This window comes from Sapajus apella, unplaced genomic scaffold (genome assembly GCF_009761245.1).
Source record: "Sapajus apella isolate SASKATOON/1434 unplaced genomic scaffold, GSC_monkey_1.0 scaffold150, whole genome shotgun sequence".
Classification (NCBI taxonomy): Eukaryota; Metazoa; Chordata; class Mammalia; order Primates; family Cebidae; genus Sapajus; species Sapajus apella.
This window is the reverse complement of record NW_022437090.1, coordinates 544,857-556,997: the sequence shown is the minus strand read 5'-3', so window position 1 is coordinate 556,997 and position 12,141 is coordinate 544,857. Positions and strand designations below refer to the sequence as shown.

Below are 12,141 nucleotides of genomic sequence, written 5' to 3'. Positions count from 1 at the left end.
TTCTAGGGTTTTTATGGTGCTAGGTCTTATGTTTAAGTTTTTAATACATCTGGAGTTAATTTTAGTGTAAGGTGTCAGGAAGGAATCCAGTTTCTGCTTTCTGCACATGGCTAGCCAGTTTTCCCAACAGCATTTATTAAACAGGGAATCCTTTCCCCATTGCTTGTTTTTGTCAGGTTTGTCAAAGATCGGATGGTTGTAGATGTGTTGTGTTGCCTCCGAGGGCTCTGTTCTGTTCCATTGGTCTATATCTCTGTTTTGGTACCAGTACCATGCTGTTGTGATTATTGTTGCCTTGTAGTATAGTTTGAAGTCCAGTAGTGTGATGCCTCCTGCTTGTTCTTTTTGCTTAGAATTGACTTGGCTATGCGGGCTCTCTTTTGGTTCCATATGAAGTTTAAGGTGGTTTTTTCTAGTTCTGTGAAGAAGGTCATTGGTAGCTTGATGGGGATAGCGAATCTGTAAATTACTTTGGGCAGTATGGCCATTTTCACGATATCGATTCTTCCTAACCATGAACATGGAATGTTTCTCCATCTGTTTGTGTCCTCTCTTATTTCGTTGAGCACTGGCTTGTAGTTCTCCTTGAAGAGGCCCTTTACGTTCCTTCTTAGTTGTATTCCTAGGTATTTTATTCTCTTTGTAGCAATTGTGAGTGGCAGTTTGTTCTTGATTTGGCTCTCTTTAAGTCTGTTATTGGTGTATAGGAATGCTTGTGATTTTTGCACATTGATTTCGTATCCTGAGACTTTGCTCAAGTTGCTTATCAGCTTCAGGAGATTTGGGGCTGAGACGATGGGGTCTTCTAGATATACAATCATGTCATCTGCAAATAGAGACAATTTGACTTCCTCCTTTCCTATTTGAATACCCTTTATTTCTTTCTCTTACCTGATTGCTCTGGCTAGAACTTCCAGTATTATATTGAAAGGGAGTGGTGAGAGAGGACATCCTTGTCTAGTGCCACATTTCAAAGGGAATGCTTCCAGTTTTTGCCCATTCAGTATGATATTGGCTGTGGGTTTGTCATAAATAGCTTTTATAATTTTGAGATACGTTCCGTCAATACCTAGTTTATTGAGGGTTTTTAGCATAAAGGGCTGCTGAATTTTGTCAAAGGCCTTCTCTGCATCAATTGAGATAATTATGTGGTTTTTGTCTTTGGTTCTGTTTATGTGATGAATTACATTTATAGACTTGCATATGTTGAACCAGCCTTGCGTCCCTGGGATGAAGCCTGCTTGATCATGGTGGATAAGCTTTTTGATGTGCTGTTGCAATGGCTTGCCAGTATTTTATTGAAGAATTTTGCATCTGTGTTCATCATGGATATTGGCCTGAAGTTTTCTTCTCTTGTTGAGTCTCTGCCGGGTTTTGGTATCAAGATGATGTTGCTCTCATAAAACTATTTGGGAAGGATTCCCTCTTTTTGGATTATTTGGAATAGTTTCAGAAGGAATGGTACCAGCTCCTCTTTGAATGTCCGGTAGAATTTGGTTGTGAACCCATCTGGACCTGGGCTTTTTTTGGGTGATAGGCTCTTAATTGCTGCCTCAACTTCAGCCCTTGTTATTGGTCTATTCAGGGTTTCGACTTCTTCCTGGTTTAGGCTTCAGAGGAGGCAAGTGTCCAGGAATTTATCCATTTCTTTCAGGTTTACTAGTTTATGTGCATAGAGTTGTTTGTAATAATCTCTGATGATGGTTTGAATTTCTGTGAAATCTGTGGTGATATCCCCTTTATCGTTTTTTATTGCATCTATTTGGTTATTCTCTCTTTTCTTTTTTATTAATCTGGCTAGTGGTCTATTTTGTTGATCTTTTAGAAAAACCAGCTCCTGGATTTATTGATTTTTTTTTTTTTTTTTTGAAGGGTTTTTTGTGTCTCTATCTCCTTCAGTTCTGCTCTGATCTTAGCTATTTCTTGTCTTCTGCTAGACTTTGAGTTTTTTTGATCTTGCTCCTCTAGCTCTTTCAGTTTTGACGATAGGGTGTCAATTTTTGATCTCTCCTTTCTTCTCATGTGGGCACTTATTGCTATATATTTTCCTCTAGAGACTGCTTTAAATGTGTCCCAGAGATTCTGGTATGTTGTGTCTTCATTCTCGTTGGTTTCAAAGAACATCTTTATTTCTGCCTTCATTTCATTGTTTATGCAGTCAGCATTCAAGAGCCAGTGTTCAGTTTCCATGAAGCTGTGCGGTTTTGAGTTAGTTTCTGCATTCTGAGTTCTAACTCGATTGCACTGTGGTCTGAGAGACTGTTATGATTTCCGTTCTTTTGCATTTGCTGAGGAGTGATTTACTTCCAATTATGTGGTCAATTTTAGAGTAGGTGTGATGTGGTGCTGAGAAGAATGTATATTCTGTGGATTTGGGGTGGAGAGTTGTGTAAATGTCTATTAGGTTTGCTTGGTCCAGGTCTGAGTTCAAGTCCTGGATATCCTTGTTAATTTTCTGTCTGGTTGATCTGTCTAATATTGACAATGGGGTGTTAAAGTCTCCCACTATTATTGTGTGGGAGTCTAAGTCTCTTTGTAAGTCATTAAGAACTTGCCTTATGTATCTGGGTGCTCCTGTATTGGGTGCATATATATTTAGGATTGTTAGCTCTTCTTGTTGCATTGATCCTTTTACCATTATGTAACGTCCTTCTTTGTCTCTTTTGATCTTTGTTGCTTTAAAGTCTATTTTATCAGAGACGAGAATTGCAACTCCTTCTTTTTTTTGCTCTCCATTTGCTTGGTAAATCTTCCTCCATCCCTTTATTTTGAGCCTTTGTGTATCCTTGCACATGAGATGGCTTTCCTGGATACAGCACACCGATGGGTTTTGGCTTTTTATCCAATTTGCCAGTCTGTGTCTTTTGATTGGGGCATGTAGTCCATTTACATTTAGGGTTAATATTGCTATGTGTGAATTTGATACTGCCATTTTGATGTTAGCAGACTCTTTTGCCCTTTAGTTGTTACAGATTCTTGATTGTGTGGATGCTCTTTACCATTTGGTATGTTTTTGAAGTGGCTGGTACTGGTTGTTCCTTTATATGTGTAGAGCCTCTTTCAGGAGCTCTTGTAAAGCAGGCCTGGTGGTGATGAAATCTCTGAGTACTTGCCTGTTCACAAAATATTTTATTTTTCCTTCACTTATGAAGCTTAGTTTGGCTGGATAGGAGATTCTGGGTTGAAAGGTCTTTTCTTTAAGGATGTTGAATATTGGCCCCCACTCTCTTCTGGCTTGTAGGGTTTCTGCTGAGAGATCTACTGTGAGTCTTGATGGGCTGCCCTTTGTGGCTAACCTGACCTTTCTTTCTGGCCGCCCTTAGTATTTTCTCCTTCATTTCAACCCTGGTGAATCTGACGATTATGTGCCTTGGGGTTGTTGAGGAATGTCTTTGTGGTGTTCTCTGTATTTCCTGGACTTGAATATTGGCCTGCCTTGCTAGATTGGGGAAGTTTTCCTGGATACTATCCTGAAGAGTATTTTCCAGCTTGGATTCATTCTCTTCGTCACATTCAGGTACACCTATCAAACGTAGATTAGGTCTTTTCACATAGTCCTACATTTCTTGGAGACTTTGTTCATTCCTTTTTACCCTTTTTTCTCTATTCTTGCCTTCTCGTTTTATTTGATTGAGTTGATCTTCGACCTCTGATATCCTTTCTACTGCTTGGCCAATTCGGCTGTTGAAACTTGGGCATGCTTCGCAAAGTTCTTGTGTTGTGTTTTTCAGCTCCATCAATTCACTTATATTCCTCTCTGTGTTGTCCATTCTCGTTAGCATTTCGTCAAATCTTTTTTGAAGGTTCTTAGTTTCTTTGCATTGGGTTAGAACATGTTCTATTAGTTCACAGAAGTTTCTTAGTACCCACCTTCTGAAGTCAGATTCTGTCATTTCATCACGCTCATTCTCCATCCAGCCTTGTTCCCTTGCTGGTGAGGAGTTTGTGATCCCTTGTAGGAGGAGAGGTGTTCTGGTTTCGGGTGTTTTCATCCTTTTTGCACTGGTTTCTTCCCATCTTTGTGGATTTATCCACCTGTTGTCTTTGTAGTTGCTGACTTTCAGATTGGGTCTCTGAGTGAACTTCCAGTTTGTGGATGATGAAGTTATTTCTGTTTCTTAGTTTTCCATCTCACAGTCTGGCCCCTCTGCTGTAGGACTGCTGAGGTCCACTCCAGGCCCTGCTTGCCTGGGGATCACTTGCAGCAGCTGCAGAACAGTAAGGGTTGCTACCAGTTTCTTCTTCTGCTATCTTTGTCCCAGAAGGATACCTGCCAAATGTCAGTCTGTTCTCCTTTATGAGGTGACTCTGGATATACAGGGGTCAGGGAGCTGCCTGAGGAGACAGTCTGTCCTTTATTGGAGCTCAAGTGCTGAGCTGTGAGCTCCATTGTTCATTCGGAGTTGCTGGGCAGGTACGTTTAGGTCTGCTGCAGCAGAACTCATAAACTTCCCCCCCCCCCCACCTTTTTTTTTCCCCCCCAGGTGCTCTGTCCCAGGGAGTTAGGGCTTTATTTATGAGTTTCCATTGTGCTGCTGCCTTTTTTTGGTTTTTTCAGGGCTGCCCTGCCCAGCGAGGAGGCAGCCTAGTCACTGCCTGCCTGCAGAGCTCCGCCCAGCTTCCCTGTGATCTTCCCTGTAGTCCTGTTTATATGGGTGTAGTTAGAACTGCCTCGGCAATGGTGGCCCGCCTCTGTAGTGGCGGACTCTCTCTGTAATGGCAGGTTGCCTCAGCAAAGGAGGGCTGCCTCTATATTGGTGGAGTGTCTCAGTAATGGCAGACACCCCTCCCCCACAGAGCTGGATTGTCCCGGGTTCAGCTGTGCTTGCTGTGAAACTCTCAACCCACAGCGTTTTCAATTACTTTTTTTTTTTTTTTTTTTTTTTTGTGGGGGAGTGGGACCAGCCCAGCCTGATCACCTAGCTCCCTGACTCCGAGTTTTTTTTTGTTTGTTTGTTGTTGAACAGTTGACTCTCTCCCAGGTGTTCCGGCCGTCTATTGAAAAGGCGCTAGGATCTGTGTGATTTCCCATGTGGCGACTCATTCGCCGGCTGAAACAGCAGTGCTGAGATTCCTGGTGGTTTTTTTGCCCAGGAGTCTCCTGGCCTGGCTCCCTGTTTCAGTACCCTTTTAAATAAGATGAATGGGCGATCTGCCTTCCCAGGGCTCCAATTGCCAGCTAAGAGGGCACCCGGACCAGTGTATTTTGTATGGAGAACTGCCCTGCCAGGGTGCTGGCAAAGCAGCCGTGCTGGCCAAAACAGCCACGCTGGCGACCCGTGGGGCTCCTCCGCCTGGGAATCGCCTGGGAATCTCCTGGTCTGTGGGCAATAAAAATCCGTCTGGAAATGCGGTGTCCACTCACCCTCTGCGCTTTCACTGGGAGCTGCAATCCTGAGCTGTTCCTAGTCGGCCATCTTTGAACTACCCCCCCCCGAAACTCTTTCTTTTTTTTTTTTGAGTCTGAGTTTCCCTCTGTCGCCCACCGTGGAGTGCAACAGTGTGATCTCGTGTCGCTGCAACCTCCACCTACTGGGCTTAAGTGATTCTGGTGCCTTGGCCTTTGAAATAGCTGGGGTTACAGGCATGCATCACCATGGCCGGCTAATTTTTGTATTTTTAATAGAGACGGGTTTTCGCCATGTTGGCCAGGCTGGTCAAAACTCTTGGCCTCAAGTGGTCCACCCAATCCACCCACCTTGACCCCCCTTTAAAGTGCATGCAGCATTCGGCAAGATACATAAACCTCAAATCAGATCCCCAAGTGTTGGGATTACAAGTGCCTGGCCTAGGATGATTATTGCTTTTGGTGAATTTATAGCTTAACTATTATGAAATGCCCTTCTTAATCCTCAGTGGTACTCTTTGTTCTGAAGTCCACTTTATGTGATAGTAATGGAGCCACTCCACATTTATTTTGATTTGTGTTTTAATGTTGTATTTCAACCTTTTACCCTTGCCCTATTTGTGTCTTTATATTTAAATTGAGTTTATTATAAATGGCATGTCTTGTTTATATCCATTCTGACAACTTCAACTGCCTTTAATTGGACTGTTTTGCCATTGGCCACATGTGGCTATTTAAGGTTTTGGATACAAATTAAGTAGAATTAAATAAAATTACAAATTGAGTTCCTCAGTTGTACTAGCCACATTTAAATTGCTCAGTAGCAACTGACTTAACTTACTGGACAGCACAGATTTCCACATGGCATCATGATGTATTGGACAGCTCTGTTTAGACCATTTATACCCAATGGAATTGTATATTGTTGGATGTAAATCTGCTGCTTTGCTATTGTCCCATAAGTAATGGATGATTTTCTTCTAATCTTTTTCTCTCTTTACTTCATTTTTAATAGTTTTTGTTGCTCTGTCTTAAAAGATGATGTTTTTCTTATCCATTGTATTTTTCATTTCTAAGGTTCTACTTTATCTTTTTTTCCCTTATGGTCAGACTTTCCTATATATCATTGAGCATATATATTTTTTTTGAGACGGAGTTTCACTCATGTTACCCAGGCTGGAGTGCAATGGCGCGATCTCGGCTCACCGCAACCTCCGCCTCCTGGGTTCAGGCAATTCTCCTGCCTCAGCCTCCTGAGTAGCTGGGATTACAGGCACGCACCACCATGCCCAGCTAATTTTTTGTATTTTTAGTAGAGACGGGGTTTCACCATGTTGACCAGGATGGTCTCGATCTCTTGACCTCGTGATCCACCCGCCTCAGCCTCCCCAAGTGCTGGGATTACAGGCTTGAGCCACCGCGCCCAGCCTCATTGAGCATACTTTTAAGATTTGTCTTAAGGTTCTTATCTGCTAATTTTGCCATCCCTGTCATTTTTTTTTTTTTTTTTTTTTTAAATTATTTTCTTGAGACAGAATCTTGCTTTTTCATCCAGGCTGGAGTGCATTGGTGCTAGCTCACTGTAACCTCCACCTCCCGGGTTCAAACAATTCTCCTGCCTCAGCCTCTGGAGTAGCTGGGATTACAAGTGCATGCCACCATGCCCAGCTACTTTTTGTAGTTTTAGTAGAGATGGGGTTCGCCATGTAGGCCAGGCTGGTCATCCCGAACTTCTGGCTTCAAGTGATCTGCCTGCCTTGGCCTCCCAATACAGGTGTGAGCCACCACGCCTGTCCCCCTGTCATCTTATGGTATGTTTCTATTGATTTATTTTTCTCTTTGTATGGGTCATATTTCTTGCTGCTCTCATGCTAAGTACTTTTTGATTGGGTGGTAGATATTTTGCATTGTCTAATGCTGGATTTTGTTATTCCTTTAAAGAGTGTTTGATTTAGTTATGGTCTGAGGTTAAGTTACCTGGACATTAGCTTGCTCCTTTTGAGACTGGCTTTTAAGTGTTGTTAGGAACTTTTATCTTGAGCTAAAATTTAGCTGTACTATCTAGTTGTGACCCTTTAGAGGACTCTACTGTGTGTTACAGGGTTGTCACTCCCTGGCTCATGGTTACATGAAGTGTTCCTAGACCTGTATGATCTCTGGTAATTGTTGAGCCAGTTGATTTCCTCAGGTGCTTTCCCAGCGTTGGGGCATCCACCCATTGTTATGTGCTGATAAGTACTTGTCGAAACACTGAAACAGAGACCTTTCAGATCTTTGGAGTGCTCTCTCTTTTTGGAGCCCTCTTCTCTTTAGTTCTCTGCTCCACAAATTCTAGCCACCTAGTCCTTCTTGACCTGTGATCTCTGTCTCCTTAATGTGACAGGACTGCTGGATTATGTTAACCTTTGTCCTGCAGTCTGGAAACTGCCTTCAAGCAGTAAATTAGGGTAGTGATAGGGCTCATCTCATTTCTCTTCTCTCAGGGATCACAGTGCTGCTCTGCCTGTTGTTAGATGTTTGAAAGCAGTTACATTTTGTCTGGTTTTCTAGTTCATGGAGAGCTGGTAACTCCAGGAGCGGTTAATTGTCCAAGAGTAGTTACTTTTTCATGTGCAGAAGCAGAACTCCATTTTTTTTTTTTTTTTTTTTTTAAGATTTGGTCTTGCTCTGTCACCCTGGCTGGAATACAATGGCATGAACACGGCTCACTACACCCTTAACCTCCTAGGCTCAAGCGATTCTCCCAAGTAGCTGAGACCACAGGCGTGTGCCACCATGCCTGACTAATTAAAAAGAAATTGTAGCTGGGCGCAGTGGCTCAAGCCTGTAATCCCAGCACTTTGGGAGGCCGAGGCGGGTGGATCACGAGGTCAAGAGATTGAGACCATCCTGGTCAACATGGTGAAACCCCATCTCTACTAAAAATACAAAACATTAGCTAGGCATGATGGCGCGTGCCTGTAATCCCAGCTACTCAGGAGGCTGAGGCAGGAGAATTGCCTGAACCCAGGAGGCGGAGGTTGCGGTGAGCCGAGATCGCGCCATTGCACTCCAGCCTGGGTAACAAGAGTGAAACTCCGTCTCAAAAAAGAAAAAAAAAGAAATTGTAGAGATGGACTCTCTCTATATTGCCCAAGGTGGTCTCATACTGCTGGGCTGAAGTGATCCTCCTGCCTCAGACTCCAAAAGTGTTGAGATTATAGGCATGAGCCACCACATCCAACCCATTTATCTTTTAACAATGCTTTAAAAATGTGAAAGCAGTTCTTAGCTTGAAGGCCTACAAAAACAGGCCATTTTCCAACTCTCTGCTTCAGTGTTACTGTAGGAGAAAACTCCACAAACTTGGTCAAAGGGTATATGTTGGGAACCAGCCCAACCCTGCGCATGGGTGCCCCACGTCCTGGCCATAACCAGGGAGTGAGAAAAGAAAGACAAAGACACAAGAATAGAATTTTAAAGCATGGGTCCAGGGGTCCAGTGCACTCTCGCAGGGTGATCAGCCTTGGCCTTGAGCTTTGGGCTCCAAGTGCTTTTAAGGTGTATTATCTTGTTAATCTTGCAGGCTGTGGGGAGGGGGGTTGAGGAGGAAGATGGAGTTGGGGGGGAAGAGGATGTATCTGCCACATCCAAGAGCAGACTAAGGACACTGAGATTTTACCACCCATTGTCCAACCAGGTGCTTTGGCAACAGGTATAGGGATAAGGTGCCATAAGGTCGACCACACACAAAATGCATCAAGGGGCTTTTATCTCCCGACCGTTGTGGACACAGAGCAATCGGAATTGCTCCATATTCTGATACCATAGGCAGAGCCTGTGGCATTCTGGTGTCTCTGTGCCCTGTAAGGCCTTCTGGCCTACCAGCACCCATCTGCGCAGACCTCCCGAGTCTTATGAGCAAAGGTTGCATTACTTCCCAGAGTGTTTTGCATAAGCTCCCTTTAGGAGATCCTCACACAAACTCTATGTTGGGAAACGCTGTGGGACCAAAGCAGTTTTTTCTGCTCTGCAGCCACATCACAGTGTTCCGCTGTTACAGACGCTCTCAGATGGTCTTTACCATAGGCCTCCTGTTACCGCTTGATCTCTGCTTTTATGTTACTGCACCATAGTTTGGATATGATCCGTGGCACAAATCTCAGTGAATTAAAGGAGAGCAAGCTTGTAATCATTGAACTGTAAATAACACAGGTCTGCCCTGGTCATCTATTCCCACAGGTACACCCATTTAAAATTAGAGTAGATGTCAGATTGCTCTCCAGAAAGACTATGTCAATAATACTTTTGGCAGTGGTATACTTAGAATGTTAAGATGCTTTTGTAGAGGTCTTTTCAAATCCTAATGTTGTTTTTTATTTCTCTGACGTTTAGTATTATGTTCAACTCCAACTATAAATATCCCGGCCTCTCCGTTTATGCAGAAGCTTGGCTTTGGTACTGGGGTAAATGTTTACCTAATGAAAAGGTAGGCATAAGATTTCAGATTAACCTTTTTGCATGGAAATATAATTTTACTGTACTTGGAGATTTGGTGTGTGTTCCTGATCCTCGCTGACAACTGCATTTCAATCCCTAGACCCTTTTATAACTTTGCCAGTAGCTCTGCCTCTGCTTTTCTCCTAGCTTCCTTCTGATGATGAAAGGGGAAGTCATTTACTTTATAATTTTTCCTTGGCTTCCACAGGAAGGGGAAGTGGCAGGGGAAAGGGTTCCTTTGTGGTAATTAAACTAGATTCATGAGAAAACCTCAAAGAGGAAGCCAGTTTTGGGTGATGTCAGTGACTGCTATCTCTTCTTCTGCAGCGTTGCCCTCCTAAGATATTTTCTTCTAAAAGAAGTAAAAGGTTTTTATTTCTTATGACATTAAGTAAACATAAATACATGATTTTAAAGTAGGAATATTGTGTTAAAAGAAAAATGAAATAATTGAACAAGTATGGTGCCAGTAGCTAATATAGCTGTCAACAAAGTGTTTTTTTAATTACCTTTTTGCATGTATTTTTTTGAAACAGAGTCTCACTCTGTTCCACATGCTGAAGTGCAGTGGCACGCAAGACCTCCCAGGTTCAAGCGATTCTCCTGCCTCAGGCTGCTGAGTAACTGGGATTACAGGTGTGCACCATCACGCCCAGCTAATTTTTGTATTTTTAGGAGAGACCGGGTTTCACCATGTTGGCCAGGCTGGTCTCGAACTCCTTGCCTCATGTGATCTGCCTGCCTCGGCCTCCCAAAGTGCGGAGATTACAGGTGTGAGCCACCATGCCCAGCCCAAAATTACTTTTAATCGTTATTCTGTACCTAGTTTCATGTTTATGAAGTGGTAGACAACTAAGTCAATATATATTCCTTGATGCGTTCTTGGAATCGGCTTGGCTAGTGCAACCCTGTGTACCTCTGTGTCTTAGCTTCATCTAGGTTTACATTGTTTGCAGATAGAAATGCTTTCTTTAATAAGAGGCTAATTAAGAACAATTTAGTAGCCAGGCGTGGTGGCTCACACCTGTAATCCCAGCACTTTGGGAGGCCAAGGCGGGCAGATCATGAAGTCAGGAGATCAAGATCATCTTGGCCAACATGGTGAAACCTTGTCCCTACTAAAAATACAAAAAAATTAGCTGAGTGTGATGGCACGTGCGTATAGTCCCAGCTAGTTGGGAGGCTGAGGCAGGAGAATCACTTGAACCTGGGAGGCAGAGGTTGCAGTGATCCAGCCTGGTGACAGACACTCCATCTCCAAAAAAAAAAAAAAAATTTAGTAATTATATACAATGAATATTCCTGAAGCATTTTTGCAGTTTAAATACTTCATTTGTATGTTTGTATGGTATTAATTTGTTTTCTATTTTTGTTAGTGTTGACTGCTAAGTTATTTTGAAAGAAAAAATTAACAGGTTTATAGCTAATTACTTTCCCCTCTTAAAAAAAATGTTTTTAAATGTAAAGTGTTTTTAACAAAGTTACACTATATGTGGTTTAGTCAAAAAGCTTCAAATAGCTGATCTTGAAAAACAGCAATGCCTCCCTGACCCTACCACTCCTCCAGATTCAGCACTGCCAACCTGAGATTTCTTTTATCCATAACCTGCAAATTTCCTGTGCTTCTCTGCTGAATTAGATCCTGTGTTTTTCTGTATCTTATTATTAATTGGTTTACATCCTGTTTCATGTAAGGCATCTGGTAGCTCCCCATGAATTGGGGCACAGAAGATATATTTTTTGAGATTTTACATTTTCAAAAATGTTACTTGTGTTGTGGAAAATCTTACCTGACAAGAAACCCAAGCGGCACTCAGGGGATCGGAGGAACACACTTTATTACTGTTGTAATGGCCGGAGCGTAGAAAGTTAGCACCAAGACAACAGTATGCCAGATTGCAGGGTCATTTATTATGCCGGCGACCACAGAGGACTCACGTCTCTCCAACCTGTGGTGTCAAAAGGAGGGTGCCACGACTTTTTATACCCGAAAAACCACCTTGGGAGTGGGGGTGAAGAGCGGGGATGGGGATGAAAAGGTTTCGGACATTCCAAGGGCTAGGGGATTCTGTGATTCACCTCCTGGGTGGAGATAAGGGCGGGGGGTCTCCGGACATTCCAAGGTCTAGGGGACTTTTGTCATTCGGTTTGTTACCTCAGTGGTTTACAGAAGTCAAGATATACATTTGTTTACACATTGTCTGGGTGGTGATAGAAGTCACAGATTTTAGCAGTTACTGATAAGAAAAGGTAAGCAGCCTTACATAGTTTTGCAGAACAAACTAGCAGTTCTTTTTTTTTTTTTTTTTTTTTTT

General features: G+C 42.8%; 1 protein-coding gene across 4 annotated transcripts in view; it reads left to right on the top strand.

Moving 5' to 3' along the window:
• Nucleotides 1–12,141, top strand: part of PBK (PDZ binding kinase) — a 52,883-nt gene that overhangs the window by 25,807 nt on the left and 14,935 nt on the right. For all 4 annotated transcript variants that reach the window (XM_032265412.1, XM_032265411.1, XM_032265414.1 and 1 more), the window contains exon 3: nt 9,722–9,815. In XM_032265412.1, coding sequence (XP_032121303.1) covers nt 9,722–9,815 — 94 coding nt within the window. The remainder of the gene's footprint in view (nt 1–9,721; nt 9,816–12,141) is intronic.